The 17,734-nt window shown below is 39.5% G+C and overlaps 1 protein-coding gene across 3 annotated transcripts in view; it reads right to left on the bottom strand.

The window, feature by feature from the left end:
* Window positions 1-17,734, bottom strand: part of LOC136873924 (multiple PDZ domain protein) — a 2,156,217-nt gene that overhangs the window by 1,325,231 nt on the left and 813,252 nt on the right. For all 3 annotated transcript variants that reach the window (XM_067147286.2, XM_067147283.2, XM_067147285.2), the window contains one exon: window positions 11,775-11,976. In XM_067147286.2, the coding sequence (XP_067003387.2) occupies window positions 11,775-11,976 (202 nt within the window). The remainder of the gene's footprint in view (window positions 1-11,774; window positions 11,977-17,734) is intronic.

Consider the following 17,734-nt stretch of genomic DNA (forward strand, 5'->3'; position numbering starts at 1 on the left):
TAATGTCTTATTTGTGCTGGGATTTCTTTTTCTGCCAGTGTATACTGAATTCTATCCCTCCTTTACACCTTCATATCTCTTAATTCATACGTTCCTCCTTGTTTCCAAACAATCCTATACAATCTTACTTCACAAGGGAGGTGATGAGAATAACATTGGAAACTGGAGGCCAGTATCTATCTGCTCTACTCTGAGAAGGATTTTTGAGAGAGGGAGAGAGATTTATTAAAGAAATAAATCATCCATCCTCCAATGAGGGTGACCATTTGGATCCGGAATACAGTTTCAATTCCAATGGAGTTTACAAATATCAAGAAATGAAGATTTAATCGTTGAAGCTCTTATCTTCTTTTTTCCCGGGGTTAGTGGGGGAGAAATGTCAATCACATTCTCAGGTACAGATGAAAGTGAATGATTTGCAGAGAGTCCCTCAGTATCTGTATTACTATTTTTTCTAACTCGCAGAATGGAACTTTCAAGTTTTGTAGGAAGTTCGATGTCTGACTAGGGAGGGCGCCTCTTGCTCCGAATAGCAGGCCTCTGACAATGCACCGATCAATAGGTATTTTATACTTAGATGAAAGGTAAGGCAAGCATGGAATATAAATAGCTTGCTTTTCTAGGTCCACATCCCGAGCCTGATCCAGGTCCCTTTCAAAGCGAATGGTGGGATCTAAGACCATCGCTTTCATGTCCTCTCTGTTGATGGCTAAGATGTCTGCCCTCTGATTAGAGTCATCAGTAGAGACGCAGTGAACCTCCTCGTGCACCTCCCATCCACGCTGTCTCAAGCCTTGAGCAATCGACGATCTTACACGGTGGTGGCGGTGGTTGCGCATTAGTTCAGTGCTCCGGCAGAATCCCAGCACATGTCCAAGGGTTTCTGTCTCGTTGCAGCCATTTTGGCGGCAACGGGTTGTGTTGAATGACCTACCGGGAACCAACCTGACTGCGGTGAGGTTGCATGTCATCTTCACTGCATTCATGTATTCAGAGGAGGACAGAGGTGATTTATGAGTCATCCAGGAGTTTGCTTTCGGGCAGTCTGAATATAACACTACTCCTTTTCCTTTATGTGGTAGCTGACACCACGACTGAAAGGATCGATTTCTCATAATTTCGCGTAGTTTCCTTCCGTCAATCTTTGGGGGGAGACTTTCCTTTTTTATGTCAAGTCTGTGGAGTGCCATATCTTGTTCTTCAGGTAACTTCCTTACGTATGGTAGGTGAACGTCCTGAACATGGAGTAAGCAATTACAAATATTGTAATGCTGTATATTTGCTTCCCATTCTGCGCAAATTATTCCCATCCCTCTGACCTTTCTGGCACTATACAGCATCGAATTTGGAGTATCATCAGGCAGCATAATTATTTCTTTTACAGAACTTCTTATAATTTTGTCCAGATCTTTAAGAAAAGTGTTTGATAGTTGTGTCAGAGGGGCACATTGTAGAGGATAGATCAAACCCGGCCAAACAAACTACTACATGTGAGACTCCGGAATTGTATAAGTTTTAATAAACATCAACATGGATTTCCTTCTAATCCTGGAACTTAGAGTAACGTAGTGATCTTGGATAGTGTTCTACATTCACATAAATAGTGCAAAGATAATATTACAGTAGTTTTTCTAGATATTTCAAAAGCATTTGATAAATTAGACAAACACACACAGCAAAAACACTACAGTCCAGAAAATACCATCAAAACTGAGATCAGTCATACTGGAATTAAAGAAAGGAAATCTGACAGTTATCAAAGCTAACAGACAGAGGGCAAGGCCAGTTAAAATTAACATTGGAGTGATACAGAAGGAACCCCTCTCACCTGCTTTATACAACCTGGCAATGGTTTTCACCCTAGAAGAACTATGTGAAGAAACAGAATCCTCAAAGTATGGATATCAGCTCATTCCTGATCTTCCAAAAGAACATGCATGGGTTTTGCTGATGATACAGTTATTGTTAGTAGCAGTCAAGGGTAAGTTGCAATATTGACAAGTACAACTGTTGAATTATTTAATGAAATAGGGCTGCAACTCAATCCTTCAAAGTCTGTACTGTAGCTATCAACATCGAGACAGGAATGATCAACATTTCACACATGATTATAAATGACAGTTTCATAATTTGCTGTGTAGAAAAGAACGGGAAGATCCATTAACCAGGCACTCATTTGCCGATACATTAATTTTAAACAAACATCATGTAGTGAATTACTTAAAATAAACTTGATCTTCTGTTGAAGAGTCCTCTCCTAAAATTTTTTCAGAAATTCCTAGTTATTAATCAGTTTATCTAACCCAAACTTATATACCCACTACAGAATGCTAGCTCGATAAAGATTCCATTCATCCAGAATGTTAACAAATTAATAAGAAGTGCAGTTAAGCAAATTCTCCATCTTCCCGCTAATACAGCAGACTGTCTATAGTACTCTCCTAGGAAAACTAAAAGGGCTAGGTGTTTGTAGAGCTGAATTGGTGGCAGTGTTACAACATTTAAATGTATGCAGCATTCCAAGAAATTCAGGAAATTAATACATTGCGAACTCACTATCTCAATGCTGAGCAGAGGAGTTGCATTACCAAGCTTTGTCTGATCAATAAAGCAGAGAAATACACCAAAAAAAAGCAAAGAATTAAGAAGCCAGTTAAGAAAGAAAGAGTATGTTAAATGGTGTGAACTGAGTGTTCATAGGAAAGGACTTATATTCTATTAAGAAAATACGCCATTGAACCATTGGACTGAGACTTTGAGAGGTTTGTCAAGATCCGAGAAGATGAAAGCCCTCAAACTACAGGATATGTCATTCAGTATGTGCCCTCCCAGGACGAAGCCGAGAGAGAACCCTCTGCAGACACTGCAGCTAGACCAAAACCCTTGCACACATTCTTGGTTCTTGTCCAAGAAGGCAGCTCCTTAGAACACCTGATATCACAGAACCCAGACAAAGATCGCAACTGCCCTTTCCAGCACAGCTTGGAAGTGTATGACGAAGTTCCATGAATTGCTACTGGAGGGGGCAACAGATGGATTGACATAATCGCCACTGACCACAGAAAAGATAGCGCTTTGGATCTAACCATCAGATATGACGTGAGTTCCAGACAGCCTGAGGAGATAGGAGGAGATAGACCAAGAAAAGAGAGTCATCTATTAGCCAACACCAGAATATTTCAAACACTCCTATAGAATTTCTAGCGTTAAAATTGTTGGACTGTTAATGGGCACCAGAGGAACAATGACAAAATTTTGTGTGAAGCATTTGCAAAATGTGGGAGGTTCTAATACCATTCTTCTACATTTATCAATATTAGTAATCAAGGGATCACTTCAAATTACAGTATTCGTAATCACCTTTACAACTCATTTTAACAACCACTGTTCATTACTATTCAACACTTTGTCATATTCAGCAATCAAAAAATTGGGAAGTAATAAATAAATAAATAAATACCCTCAACTCCACGAAGTATATAGAGAAATGACCACAAGCGACCAAATGGTGAAGAGATAGGTTAGAAACTTTAATTAAAGTTGTGAGGATGTGACCAAGAGTCTGTAGTGACTACTGAGTGTCAGAGAAGAAACCTGCCCAATATTCTAGTCTGGATTTACTAAATGTTTAGATAATTAAATAGTGTTGTATTTCTCTTACATGTGAGAACAGTAAAATTTAATGAACGAGGTGGTCTGAAAAATGTTAATAATCAAAGAAGGCATGAATGGAAAGAACAATATATCTTGAATGTTTTTAAGATAGTGTCAAAATAAAATTAGTGCATGGCCTACCCAGTTAGCACAATTAATATCCTGGTAGCGTTATCCAACAAAGACAAAAACTAGAAGAAAATTACTTCTGAAGAAAAGAACATTAACTTGCATTCTGGTATGGTAGTAGAGGAAAATAAAATGTATGCATGGCAAGGCAATTATAATTCCAGAGTTGGAAAATAATTTCATTACAGTAACAGTTGGTGGATTCTTATGCAAGTAAGTCTGAAATATCAGAGAAATGATGCAAAAAATGATTCTGAGTGCAAATGTATGCCATTTGCATGATCCAGGTATAACAATCACCATGTCACAGAAATTAGTATATTTTTATACACACTTCAAGACTGTGCAGGTTTGAAATAAGATTGTGCATTAAGACTGATTGAAAAATATATTTTCCCAGCATCTTGAGAAAGGAAGCATTAAAGCTGAATAGCCACTTAGCAACTGGTGCTGTCTTGTCATGGCCTTGATCACAAAACATAGTAAATAATGATCTTATTTGTTTAACATCTACGGTATGCTAACTGCTAACAGTTGTAACGTATTCCAGGGTGTTTAGGTTTTAAAGCAAGCAACCTTGTAGTTTTACATGACAGGTGATATCATAATCAGCCCTGGGATCCCCAGTATTGGGAAAGCATTCTTTCTGATTATATAAGACATGTTTGCAAAATTAATAACTGGTTTGATAGAAGGCAGTTTGGGTTTAGGAAAGATTATTCCACTAAAGCCCAACTTGTAGGATTCCAGCAAGATATAGTAGATATTCTGGATTCAGGAGGTCAATTGGACGGTATCGTGATTGACCTGTCTACGGCATTTGATAGGAAAGATCATGGGTGACTACTGGCAAAAATGAGTGCAATTGGACTTGACAAAAGAGTGACTGAATGGGTGGCTCTGTTTCTAGAAAATAGAACTCAGAGAATTAGTGTAGGCGAAGCTGTATCTGTCCCTGTAATAATTAAGAGGGGAATTCCTCAAGGAAGTATTATTGGACCTTTATGTTTTCTTATACATATATATATCAATGATATGTGTAAAGAAGTGGAATCAGAGATAAGGCTTTTTGCAGATGATGTTATTCTATACAGAGTAATAAATAAGTTACAAGATTGTGAGCAACTGCAAAATGACCTTGATAATGTTGTGAGATGGGCAGTAGGCAATGGTATGATGATAAACGGGGATAAAAGTCAGGTTGTGAGTTTCACAAATAGGAAAAGTCCTCTCAGTTTTAATGTGTTGATGGGGTGAAAGTTCCTTTTGGGGATCATTGTAAATACCTAGGTATTAATATAAGGAAAGATCTTCATTGGGGTAATCACATAAATATGATTGTAAATAAAGGGTACAGATCTCTGCACATGGTTATGAGGGAATTTAGGGGTTGTAGTAAGGATGTAAAGGAGAGAGCATATTTGTCTCTGGTGAGACCCCAATTAGAGTATGGTTCCAGTGTATGGGACCCTCACCAGGATTACTTGATTCAGGAACTGGAAAAAAATCCAAAGAAAAGCAGCTCGATTTGTTCTGGGCGATTTCCGACAAAAGAGTAGCGTTACAAAAATGTTGCAAAGTTTGGGCTGGGAAGACTTGGGAGAAAGGAGACGAGCTGCTCAACTAAGTGGTATGTTCCGAGCTGTCAGTGGAGAGATGGCGTGGGAGGATGTCAGTAGACGAATGTTTGAGTGGTGTCTTTAAAAGTAGGAAAGATCACAATATGAAGATAAAGTTGAAATTCAAGGGGACAAATTGGGGCAAATATTCGTTTATAGGAAGGGGAGTTAGGGATTGGAATAACTTACCAAGGGAGATGTTCAATAAATTTCCCATTTCTTTGCAATCATTTAAGAAATGGCTAGGAAAACAACAGATAGGGAATCTGCCACCTGGGCAACTGCCCTAAATGCAGATCAGTAGTGATTGATTGATTGATTGATTGATTGATTGATTGATTGATTGATTGATTGATTGATTGATTGATTGATTGATTGATTGATTGATTGATTGATTGATTGATTGATTGATTGATTTATGTGCAATCTAAATCAGGAATTATATATAAATGCTACCAACCTCAGCTGGAATCAAACTTGCTATCTTAGGAACAGAAGGCCAGTAACTAACTGACTGTATCACTCAGCTGACTGATCATAAAATGTATTCCTCCATAAAACAAAATTAAAGAATTTGTTATACTGACAGTCTAGCTTGATCAAGCTTTGCTTCTAACTGATTCATAAATTATTTGTAAAAAATTTAAAAATGTTTTCAAATGTGTGTGGGGAAATACTCAGCAACAAAGTTGTATATTTGTTAGTACACTTTAGCTCCCTCTATGGATCAGAGGTAGAGTGTTACCCTCTAAATGTCCGACTCGTTGGCTGAACGGTCAGCGTACTGGTCTTCGGTTCAGAGGGTCCTGGGTTCGATTCCCGGCCGGGACGGGGATTTTAACCTTAATTGGTTAATTCCAATGGCACGGGGGCTGGGTGTATGTGTTGTCTTCATCATCATTTCATCCTCATCACGACGTGCAGGTCACCTACAGGAGTCAAATAGAAAGACCTGCACCTGGCGAGCCGAACCCGTCGTGGGATATCCCGGCACTAAAAACCATACGACTTTTTTTTACCCTCTAAATCCCAAGACAGTGGATTCAAATCAGGCAGATAAACTCAGATTTTTTAAGAGCAGAATTAAGTTAACTTGGCACACTCTGTTATATGATGTTGGCATGTAACAGATCTCTGGAAACACTTTTGATGTTGACTGATAAAATTAATTAAAAACTAAGCAATAGGTCACAAGAATAAGATCCATTTTCTGTATCATCTGGTAAACTAGAAAGTCAAAACTGACTTTCAGACAGCCCAAAAAGTGCCAAATCAAAATCCTTGCACATGGTAGCTGAGGCCGAATGATGATGATGATGATGATGATGATGATGATGATGATGATGATGATGATGATGATGATCACCACCATTGTCATCATTATAATCAATCTTTGAATAGTTAGTATAACACATATGTAAAAATAAATTTAAAGATTTAGTCTTCTAATGGTGCATCTTCCCTCGATACTGCAGATGTTAGGTCATTTACATCTTGCATCGATGGAGGGTCAAATATTCACTTATGATAACAGGATGGAAAAAAATATCCAAGAAAACAAGAACATATTACTTTTCTTATCTCCTGCATTCAAAGACGTTTTTGTGATGTTCCCCAAGGCAAAATAACAGCAGTACACTTTGTAAGTCTCTAATGTGCTTATTTAGGGTAATTCTAATTGTTTTATGTGGGATGCAGAGATTTCTTCTTTTCCATTTTCAAGAATATTTAGTAAAAGGAGCATAGTAACTTATCTTTTAGAGGTTATTATATCATGCTGAATTGAATCATTTGAATTAAGCTAGATTTTTCTAACTTTTAAGAACCAAAGAGTTGAAATATGATATATCTTAATTATAGAGAATTATTTGTTAACAATGAATTAATTCCCTTATCTCAAAAAGAGAGAGTGAATTTTTTTGGCTTTAAGTTGCACAGACACAGAGAGGTCTTATGGCGACGATGGAATAGGAGAGGCCTAGGATTGGGAAGGAATTGGCCCTGGCCTTAAATAAGGTACAGCCCCCCAGCATTTGCCTGGTGTGAAAATGTGAAACCACAGAAAACCATCTTCCGGGCTGTCGACAGTGGGGTTCGAACCCACTATTTCCCGGATGCAAGCTCACAGCTGCACGCCCCTAACCGCATGGTCAATTTTATAAATTTTTTTGTCTGCTAGGCTGGGTAGCTCAGGTGGTAGAGTGCTGGCCTTCTGAGCTAAGTTGGCAGGTTTGATACCAACTCAGTCCAGTGGTATTTGAAGGTGCTGAAGTACATCAGCCTCATGTTGGTAGATTTACTGACACATACAAGAACTTGTGCAGGACAAAATTCTGGCACCACAGTGCGCCCTAACACCACAAAAGTAGTTAGTGGAACGTAAAACAAATGAAATTATTGTTGTTATTATTGTTGTTGGTTTTAGACTATTATTAACTTTTTATCACTAACTAAGAAACATTAACATTGAGGAATATGAAATATCTATTATGGTATATCTGGAAAGAGTACCTATCACATAACAAGTAGAAATTATATTTTTGTAAGATATAAAATTGTGCTTAGGTAGTTGTGTAATTATACATGTTTATATTTTTAAGTGAATTTCTGTACTATTACTACTTGAAGCATAGTTGTTAGTTTTAATTTATAGTTAGGTTAACAACTTCAAACATTAACAATGTAAATTGCTTGTCATGCTGACAACTGACTTTCAGACAGCCCAAAAAGTGTCAAATCAAAATCCTTGCACATGGTAGCTGAGGCCAAATGATGATGATGATGATGATGATGATGATGATGATCACCACCATTGTCATCATTATGGTCATCATTACATTTACATGCCAATGAACACATGTAAATTATAAAGTAAGAATGTTTACCTGTTTGCTCTCTTCAAGACAGATCACTCTTTGAAGAAAGAATAGGTATTTATTATCCAGTTTCACTAAACCTTGTATATCCAGTACGCAAATGATAATGATGAATGCATACTTCACCCACAGAACAACTACTGGAGTAGTGTAGGAAACAAATGAATCTAGAGCAGGTAAATCCTATTTGCCCAACCACAGACTGACAAGCTCTCTTGCCTTCCATTAACAAGATTGGGGAGGCCATTGTAAGGTCTCAGTGCAGCCTTAATATTTCCTACAGTCCTTGTTCCATCTGCCTGGAAGAGACTGGCATAAAGAACTGTAGTACTAATGAACTTTGCTGTAAAACTGCATCAAGGGGAATCAGAATACACTATAAATGAAATTTATGCCTCAAAACCAGTGACCTTCAATTATGTGCATCCTAGTCATGAGTCATGAGATATATCTGGGTTATTCTTTGGTTATTAAGGGGTGGGGGTATAGAGAGTGTGCAGGTTGCATTCTCTGTACAGTCAATCAAAAAAAGAAAATTTAATAAAAGGAAATGTCCAAAAATAATAATAATAATAATAATAATAATAATAATAATAATAATAATAATAATAATAATAATAATAATAATAATAATAATAACAGCAACAACAACAACAACTAGAGGACCCACCATTCATTACAAATAGGTCAGATAACATGTCTTGATACGCTTGTCATAGTCATATTATTTTGCCTAACCTTTTCAACGATTTTATGAACATTTAAGAAGCCTGTTATGGTATGCCACAGTTCATAGTCAGAATGCATCCATTTTGACGTCATTATGCCGTTTGTTTGGTAAAAAAAAAAATCCATTTTTCCTGCACTTCTTAATGTAAAGCTTGGTATTTTGTCGTAGAAGGCAGTGGTATTTTTAATCACAGTTCTTCTATATAGAACGACTGTCTTGTTGTTGCTTGTTTTTAAAAGGACCTAACATAATGACTGTCTTGTGAGCTCATAGGTTAGTCTCGAAGGAGCATTTTTGGCCAGACAGGGAACTTTTTAAGATACATGACCTTCACTCTTTCTAGGTAGCTAGGTTATTCTTCAATAGGTGTCCCAGATAATTTCTGAGGCATGAGTCATGATGTGGTCTGTTTGTACGTAGACTTTTTTCTCTTAGCATCATCGAAGTTATTAGGAATGCTTTAATCATTTATTTAAAACTCCTTTGAGAAATAGCCACATGATCTAACTGCAATTCCCCTAACATTGTATTTGGGGATATCCATAATTTACTTTTTCTTGGCAGTTTTCTGAAGAAAGTCAAAAACATTTCAACTGAAAGGTTTTTGCAGAGATTAATTATTCTCATTCCATTTTTGTTCTTTCTTTTATGGACCGGATATTCCCCTACTGTTTTCTGAAAAGTTATTTCTCTACCTATATGTGCATTAAAATCTCCCAATAGTACCACAACATTTAATTTTGGCATTTTGGATATTCCCTCTGCCAGAAGTTCCCGGAATTCTTTTACTCTACTGGGATTTTTCTTGTTATCTTCATTTATTGGTGCATGGCATTTAACAGAGGGGTACTGTTTATTTTTGCATTTAATCATGAGACGAGATATTCTTTCAGAAGTAGATTTTAATTCTGTTACATTATCTATTACATTTGTATGAAGATAGAAAGCAGTACCTACTAAAAAAAAAAGTAGTAGTGCCGTTCCTTCCATAATTTTGATTGCTCGTTTACCCTTAGATTTGGTTCCCAGCCAATCCAGGTATTTTAATTCTGGACTGAATACTGATACAGCTATTGATACAAGAGGCAATGGATCCAACCAAGAAAGGCAAACATTACGGCTAAGGACGTCGTGACGCTAACCATGAGACTCTGCAGTATCTGCAGGCTATGTTGCTTGGCTGCAGTCGTCTTGGCAGGCCAAGGCCCTGATCGGGTGTTGCGCCATGGGTTTTCCGTTTATTATTATTATTATTATTATTATTATTATTATTATTATTATTATTATTATTATTATTATTAATATACCTGGCGAGCTAGTCGTGCGGTTAGGGGCGCGCGGCTGTGGGCTTGCATCCGGGAGATAGTGGGTTCGAACCACATTGTCAGCAGCCCTGAAGATGGTTTTCCGTGGTTTCCCATTTTCACACCAGGCAAATGCTGGCTGGGGCTGTACCTTAATTAAGGCCACGGCCGCTTCCTTCCCATTCCTAGGCCTTTCCTATCCCACCGTTGCCATAAGACCTATCTGTGTCGGTGCAAACATTATTATTATTATTATTATTATTATTATTATTATTATTATTATTATTATTATTATTATTATTATTATAGAAATGCTATAAATTCGTCCTCTGGAATATTGTGATCGAATACAGTGATGGATGACCAGTGTTATTTAATTCTGGAATGTATCCGACACATTGAAAGACACTGGTGGTTTTGAAAAAAATATATAGTTTTTGTTTCACATCCCAACAACTCCCTTTTTAAGAGACAGAATGTCGTAATCTAGTCCGACGGGAGTTTTTAAATGAGTCAAAAGACAATGACACTGAATTAGCCTATCACATTTTATTGCCCTCCACCGAATTCATGCGGGATCGAAACTGTTTTCTTGTAAGACCAGTCCCGCTATTTTGAATCATTAGTCGAACTTATTCACCCTCTGACATTCCGTTCAACCCACTCCACACCCGCTGTTCTCCATACCACAAAACTAGAAGAAATCTAGACTTAATTCCAACTTTAAAGAATCCAATATTTGACGTCAAAGTTGCCTAATACGTGACAGAGAAGCCACATGTGTGCGTCAATAACTAATTTCCATTAGCAACATGCTTTTGAGCCCTCACGTATAAGCGCTATCTCGTTTGTACCAGGAATGGCATACGTTACCTCTCCCAACGAATGTAAGCCATTTAAGCCTTAAAGCTGACCACGGATACGTAGAAATGTGGTCACGTTTGGACTAGTCATTACTGACCACTGCTCTAATCTCAGAAAAGAATTATCAAAAAGCAACAGCTACAACAGATGCCTGTACTAATAAATGGAAGTCGAATCGTAGCGATGTATAAAAGGTAGGTATACAAAGGAAAATCGAATGTAAAATAAAAAGAATACGTATCCTTGCGTCTGAAAATGCCACTAACTTATATATGTCTGATAAACACAGACTCACAGCACATATACTGTATTATGTACTAAGAACGAGAAATCCTCACGCATACAGTATTAAGAACGACAAATCTTTGATAAACTGTATTTCGCACAGTATCGACCTTTGACGACAGACTCTTACCGGCCAGAGTTCTAAAGTCGAAATATTTCACATCGATTTTTCTAGGCGCAACAACAATATTCACTAAGGCAATTACGACCAACTAAGGACTCAAGGAATTGAAAATAAAATAAATCTATTCCTTTTAAAATTATATCCATATGAAGTGCTAGAATTTGCTTTTATAAAAGGGCAGCAACTCACCTAATATCAGTGGTCAGAAGCTGAGCTCTCCGAAGAATAGCTCGAGCCTGGGAATTAGTGACCTTGCGAAGACTCTCGTTGTTGACCGACAACAAGTAATCCCCGGGAACGATGCGGCCATCTTTCGCTATTGCTCCACCTGGAGCCACAGCGACAACTAGCATACCATTCATCCCTTTATCTACAGAGTCGACATTCACACCTGAAACAAACAGTAATCCTTATAAAATGGACGTGGTATTAAGGAAACAGTAGACAAAACAACATTTAACAGCAATATTCTGTCAGGGGGGCTGCCATTAGTCCATAAGAATAACGTCAATCTCCCTTGCAGTATTCTATGCGAGCACCAATATCGTGGAAGGCATTTAATGGGGCGGAACAGATAAAATTTGCGAGAGCAGAAGTTGTGACTGTGGGCAGTGGCGTAGCCGGGAAGGGGGGGCGGTCACTGGGGGTTATTAACACATACACACGTGGAATTTTTACAAAATAAAATAAACAGAAACTGACAATAAACCAGTGAAAGTTGACTCAATAGGTTGAGATCCGTGTGGGTGGGGGCGGTAGAATAACACCTACGGTATCCCTTGCCTGTCGTAAGAGGCGATTAAAAGGGGCCCCATGGGCTCTGAACTTTGGAGCGTGGGTTGGCAACCACGGGGCTCTTAGCTGAGTCCTGGCATTACTTCCATTTACTTGTGCCAGGCTCCTCACTTTTATCTATCCTATCCGAACTCCCTTGGTGAACTCTTGTTCTTTTCCGACCCCGACGGTATTACATATGGATGCCTAGGGAGTCTTTCATTTTCACGCCCTTCGTGGCCCTTGTCTTCCTTTGGCCGATACCTTCATTTTTCGAAATGTCGGACCCCTTTCATTTTTTTTTCTCAATGGGTCGGCACTTCTGAACATTCACAGAGACATAACTGTAAAATCAACAGATCTCTTTAATCTATTTTCTAAGGAGCCTCGAAAGTTGGATTGTAATGTGAACATGCCATTCGTTGTAAAACTGTTCACCTGGATCATATTGTTCTTGTTCTGTATTTTAATGTAAGTTCTTTTTAATGTGTCGGTAATGCAATCTGAATATCGACATTAGACCTATCTGTGTCGGCGCGACGTGAAGCAGATTGAAAAAGAAAAGTTATTCTGTCAGATTAAATTATTATTATTATTATTATTATTATTATTATTATTATTATTATTATTATTATTATTATTATTATTGTTATTATTATTTAAGTAGTATAGATCCCTTTTGCGGCGCTCACAAATAACCGATGGTGACAAATGAGCATTCAAAAGAAAGAGAACAGACATTAGCAGTGACGAATTGCAATCTCTTTTCATAAATATCGATATTTAAAAAAAAGTTACTTTAGAAAATTTTATGAAGTGTGCAATTTGCAAATACTGTTGCTGTAGGAAAATACGCGCCATCATTGCTATTCACTTCACACTTCGGTCGCGGGATGCCTGCTTTATGCCATTATAATGTGCTAAAAAGAATGACAGTAAAACCGAAAATTACTTCCGGAACATTCGTCAGTATAATAATGCACTTGCATTTGCTTCTGTTCAAGTAGATACCGTACCATGAATGTTAAAAAATCAAAGATTATACTGTAAGTGGTAAGTACACTGACTGACAGAGCAAATGCAACACCAAGAAGGAGTGGTTCGAAAGGGATGAAAGTTGGGGAAAAAACAGAGACGGCACGGACGAATAATTGATGTTTATTTCAAACCGATATGCAGGTTACACAATGCGCACGGCATCGACTCAGTAGGATGTAGGACCACCGCGAGCGGCGATGCACGCAGAAACACGTCGAGGTACAGAGTCAATAAGAGTGCGGATGGTGTCCTGAGGGATGGTTCTCCATTCTCTGTCAACCATTTGCCACAGTTGGTCGTCCGTACGAGGCTGGGGCAGAGTTTGCAAACGGCGTCCAATGAGATCCCACACGTGTTCGATTGGTGAGAGATTCGGAGAGTACGCTGGCCACGGAAGCATCTGTACACCTCGTAGAGCCTGTTGGGAGATGCGAGCAGTGTGTGGGCGGGCATTATCCTGCTGAAACAGAGCATTGGGCAGTCCCTGAAGGTACGGGAGTGCCACCGGCCGCAGCACATGCTGCACGTAGCGGTGGGCATTTAACGTGCCTTGAATACGCACTAGAGGTGACGTGGAATCATACGCAATAGCGCCCCAAACCATGACGCCGGGTTGTCTAGCGGTAGGGCGCTCCACAGTTACTGCCGGATTTGACCTTTCTCCACGCCGACGCCACACTCGTCTGCGGTGACTATCACTGACAGAACAGAAGCGTGACTCATCGGAGAACACGACGTTCCGCCATTCCCTCATACAAGTCGCTCTAGCCCGGCAGCATGCCAGGCGTGCACGTCTATGCTGTGGAGTCAATGGTAGTCTTCTGAGCGGACGCCGGGAGTGCAGGCCTCCTTCAACCAATTGGGAACATGCATCATTTTCAAAAATATTTTTTTTGAAAAGTACACCAATGAAATAGTACGTAAACGTATTACATTGTGGTATGTTGCCCTGTTTTCTACCATTAAAAAAATATTTAATAGTGCCTTTCCGCAAGGCGAGTGAAACGGCATCTGACGTAAGCGGCGCGCTGTGACGTCACGATCCAGTACCGCATGGAGCTTTACCAGCCGTTGTGCATCAGCCGTTGCTAAAAGCCGATTGTTTATTATTCATGATCGCGAATAACTTCGAAATGACAGAAGAAAGGTTCAAAACAGCAGTCAGACAATCTACCATGTGTAGATGTCATCATTCTTGAAAAATAGTGACTTTTGTGGCCGCAGAATTTCGCGGATAAAAAACAAGTTTGTAAGTGGCATCTTTTATATACGTGCAATGCACTGTAACCCATAGTATTAGGATAACAACGAACCTGGATAGATATATCATCACTTTCAACATTTCCTTCTAGACTGATTCCCCTATTAAAGAATAACATTACATTTTCGGGCTTTCAGCATTAGTAAAGTAAGAAATCGGATTTCAGCACTAACATAAACCTATAGGTAGCATTATAGTACTAGTCCGCTTCTGTGGTGTAGTGGTTAATGTGTGCCACTCCCGGAGGCCCGATTTCGATTCCCGGCTCTGCCATGAAAGTTGAAAACAAATAGTACGAGGGCTGGAACGGGGTCTACTCAGCCTCGGGAGGTCAACTGAGTAGAAGGGTTTCGAATCCAACCTCAGCCATCCTCGAAGTGGTTTTTCGTATTTTCCTACTTCTCCTCCAGGCACCTAAGGCCACGACCGTTTCCTTCCCTCTTCCTTGTCTATCCCTTCCGATCCTCCCATCCTCCAAAGGCCCCTGTTGAGCATAACAGGTGAGGCCTCCTGGGAGAGGTAATGGCCCTCCTCACCAGTTGCATCACCATACTCAAAGTCTCACGTTCCAGGACACTGCCCTGGAAGTGGTAGAGGTGAAATCCCTCGCTGAGTCCGAGAGAAAACCAACCCTGAAGGATAAACTGATTAAGAAAGAAAGAAAGAAGGAAAGAAAGAAAGAAAGATCATAGTACTATAGGGCTATAATCTATCATTCCCAAAAATATATATATTTATGGTTGGGACAACTGGCCTACCCACTTCCGGGGCCCATGAAAGAGAATTAAATATCCTTGTGGAGGGAAAAAGTTAAACATGATAAAGGTAAATATGACTTCATCTAGTTTTCACAAGTCGGGCTGAGTGGTTCAGACTGTTGAGGTGCTGGCCTTCTGACCCCAACTTGGCAGGTTCGATCCTGGTTCAGTCCGGTGGTAGTTGAAGGTGCTCAAATACGTCAGCCTCGTGTCGGTAGATTTACTGGCACGTAAAATAACTCCTGCAGGACTAAATTCCTGCACATCGGCGTCTCCGAAAATCGTAGAAGTAGTTAGCGGGGCGTGAAGCCAGTAACATTAATTACATTTGGCTTTTAACAAGCTGAGCATATCAGGAAAGAAAAGTGTCCTGGTGACATTTTAGTCGCTCAATACAGGAATGTCTTTGGGTCCTGTGACTTTAATTTTGTTGTTGTTGTTGTTGTTTGCTTTACGTCACACCGTCACATATAGGTCTTATGGCGACGATGGGACAGGAAAGGCCTAGAAATGGGAACAAAGCGGCCGTGGCCTTAGGTACAGCCTCAGCATTTGCCTGGTGTGAAAATGGGAAACCACGGAAAACCATCTTCAGGGCTGCCGGCAGTGGGGTTCAAAACCCACTATCTCCCGGATGCGAGCTCACAGCTGCGCGTTCCTAACCGCACGGCCAGCTCGCGCGGTATGTTTACCCTTCGGTTTATTGACTTGGCTTGTATGACCTAAAACTTAGGCTAAGTTGGATTATATTTTAAACACCTACATCACTATTTTCACCTGTATGCAATTATGTTATTTATTTCATTAATGTTATGATAATTATTATAATTGAGCATTGTTAACTTATAAGACTCCAACAGACAAGCATTGGTTTTGTGTAGAGTTATACATTTGTTAAATTCACGTCGTTTCCTTTTATGATGTACACGCCTATTCTTTGTTACATTATAGGGTATTTAGATACAGCCTTAAATTTCTTTACCAATTAAGCTCTTCAATAATAGAAGAATAAGCCCATGCCAAGATATATTGGTAGAATTAGAGCTGTCAAAATGGTTCATAACCCCTTTGATTTATTATCTTGACATGGATCACCCAAAACATAGGTTAGGTTTGGAGAATACTTTAATAATCAGCATTATTTAATGCACCGTTTATTACTTTCATATTCCAAGATGTAATTGAAGCATTTAAATAAAGCATCATACACTAAAATTTAAAGTTTTACCACTAGAACAGCTGACATGGAAAAGTGATTTGAAAATTCAAACAAATTCATCTTACGTTAAAATCTTCAAAAAAATAAACTGTAGACTTTTCCGATATATCACCAGCATTTCTCCAGCTCGCCAAAATCCATTTCTCCCTAGTTTTAGCGTCTTTGGAACGTTTATAAACAATTTGTTTGGGATGGTATGCGATGTGCTATTGCACATCGGAACTCTACACCATTTATAAGTTTTCTGCCTCACTGTCTGCGCAGGATTCATTTTAAGTCTAAAATATACCACTCAGATTATTATCCAATGTATAGACCTCGAATTTAACCATACTAGACACTAACGTAAAGTAGAAATACGCGAAGTGTATCCTGCTTCTCACAGCACACTACGTGTTATTTCGTCTGCTAATTCAGTCAACCTGTACGATGACGTCAGGCCAATGAGATCGCGTACTTGCGTGACGTGACATTTTCGTAAATTTTTATCATGTTTGGAGTTATTATTTGTACATTCTGATCACATTTTTGAATTCTTCATGCAATTTTGTATCAGATTATCATATTTTTAATTAAAACCCCGGATCATGCATGTTCCCTATTGACGGGAAATTGTTCTGGTCGATATTGGAACAGCCAGGGTGTCTTGCACATGCTGAAGAATGGCGGTTGACGTGGCGTGCGGGGCTGCCACCGCTTGGCGGCGTATGCGCCGATCCTCGCGTGCTGACGTCACTCGGGCTGCGCCTGGACCCCTCGCACGTGCCACATGTCCCTGCGCCAACCATCTTCGCCACAGGCGCTGCACCGTGGACACATCCCTATGGGTATCGGCTGCGATTTGACGAAGTGACCAACCTGCCCTTCTCAGCCCGATCACCATACCCCTCGTAAAGTCGTCTGTCTGCTGGAAATGCCTCCGTTGACGGCGGCCTGGCATTCTTAGCTATACACGTGTCCTGTGGCACACGACAACACGTTCTACAATGACTGTCGGCTGAGAAATCACGGTACGAAGTGGACCATTCGCCAACGCCGTGTCCCATTTATCGTTCGCTACGTGCGAAGCACAGCGGCGCATTTCACATCATGAGCATAC

This window comes from Anabrus simplex, chromosome 5, assembly GCF_040414725.1.
Source record: "Anabrus simplex isolate iqAnaSimp1 chromosome 5, ASM4041472v1, whole genome shotgun sequence".
In the NCBI taxonomy this organism is placed as follows: Eukaryota; Metazoa; Arthropoda; class Insecta; order Orthoptera; family Tettigoniidae; genus Anabrus; species Anabrus simplex.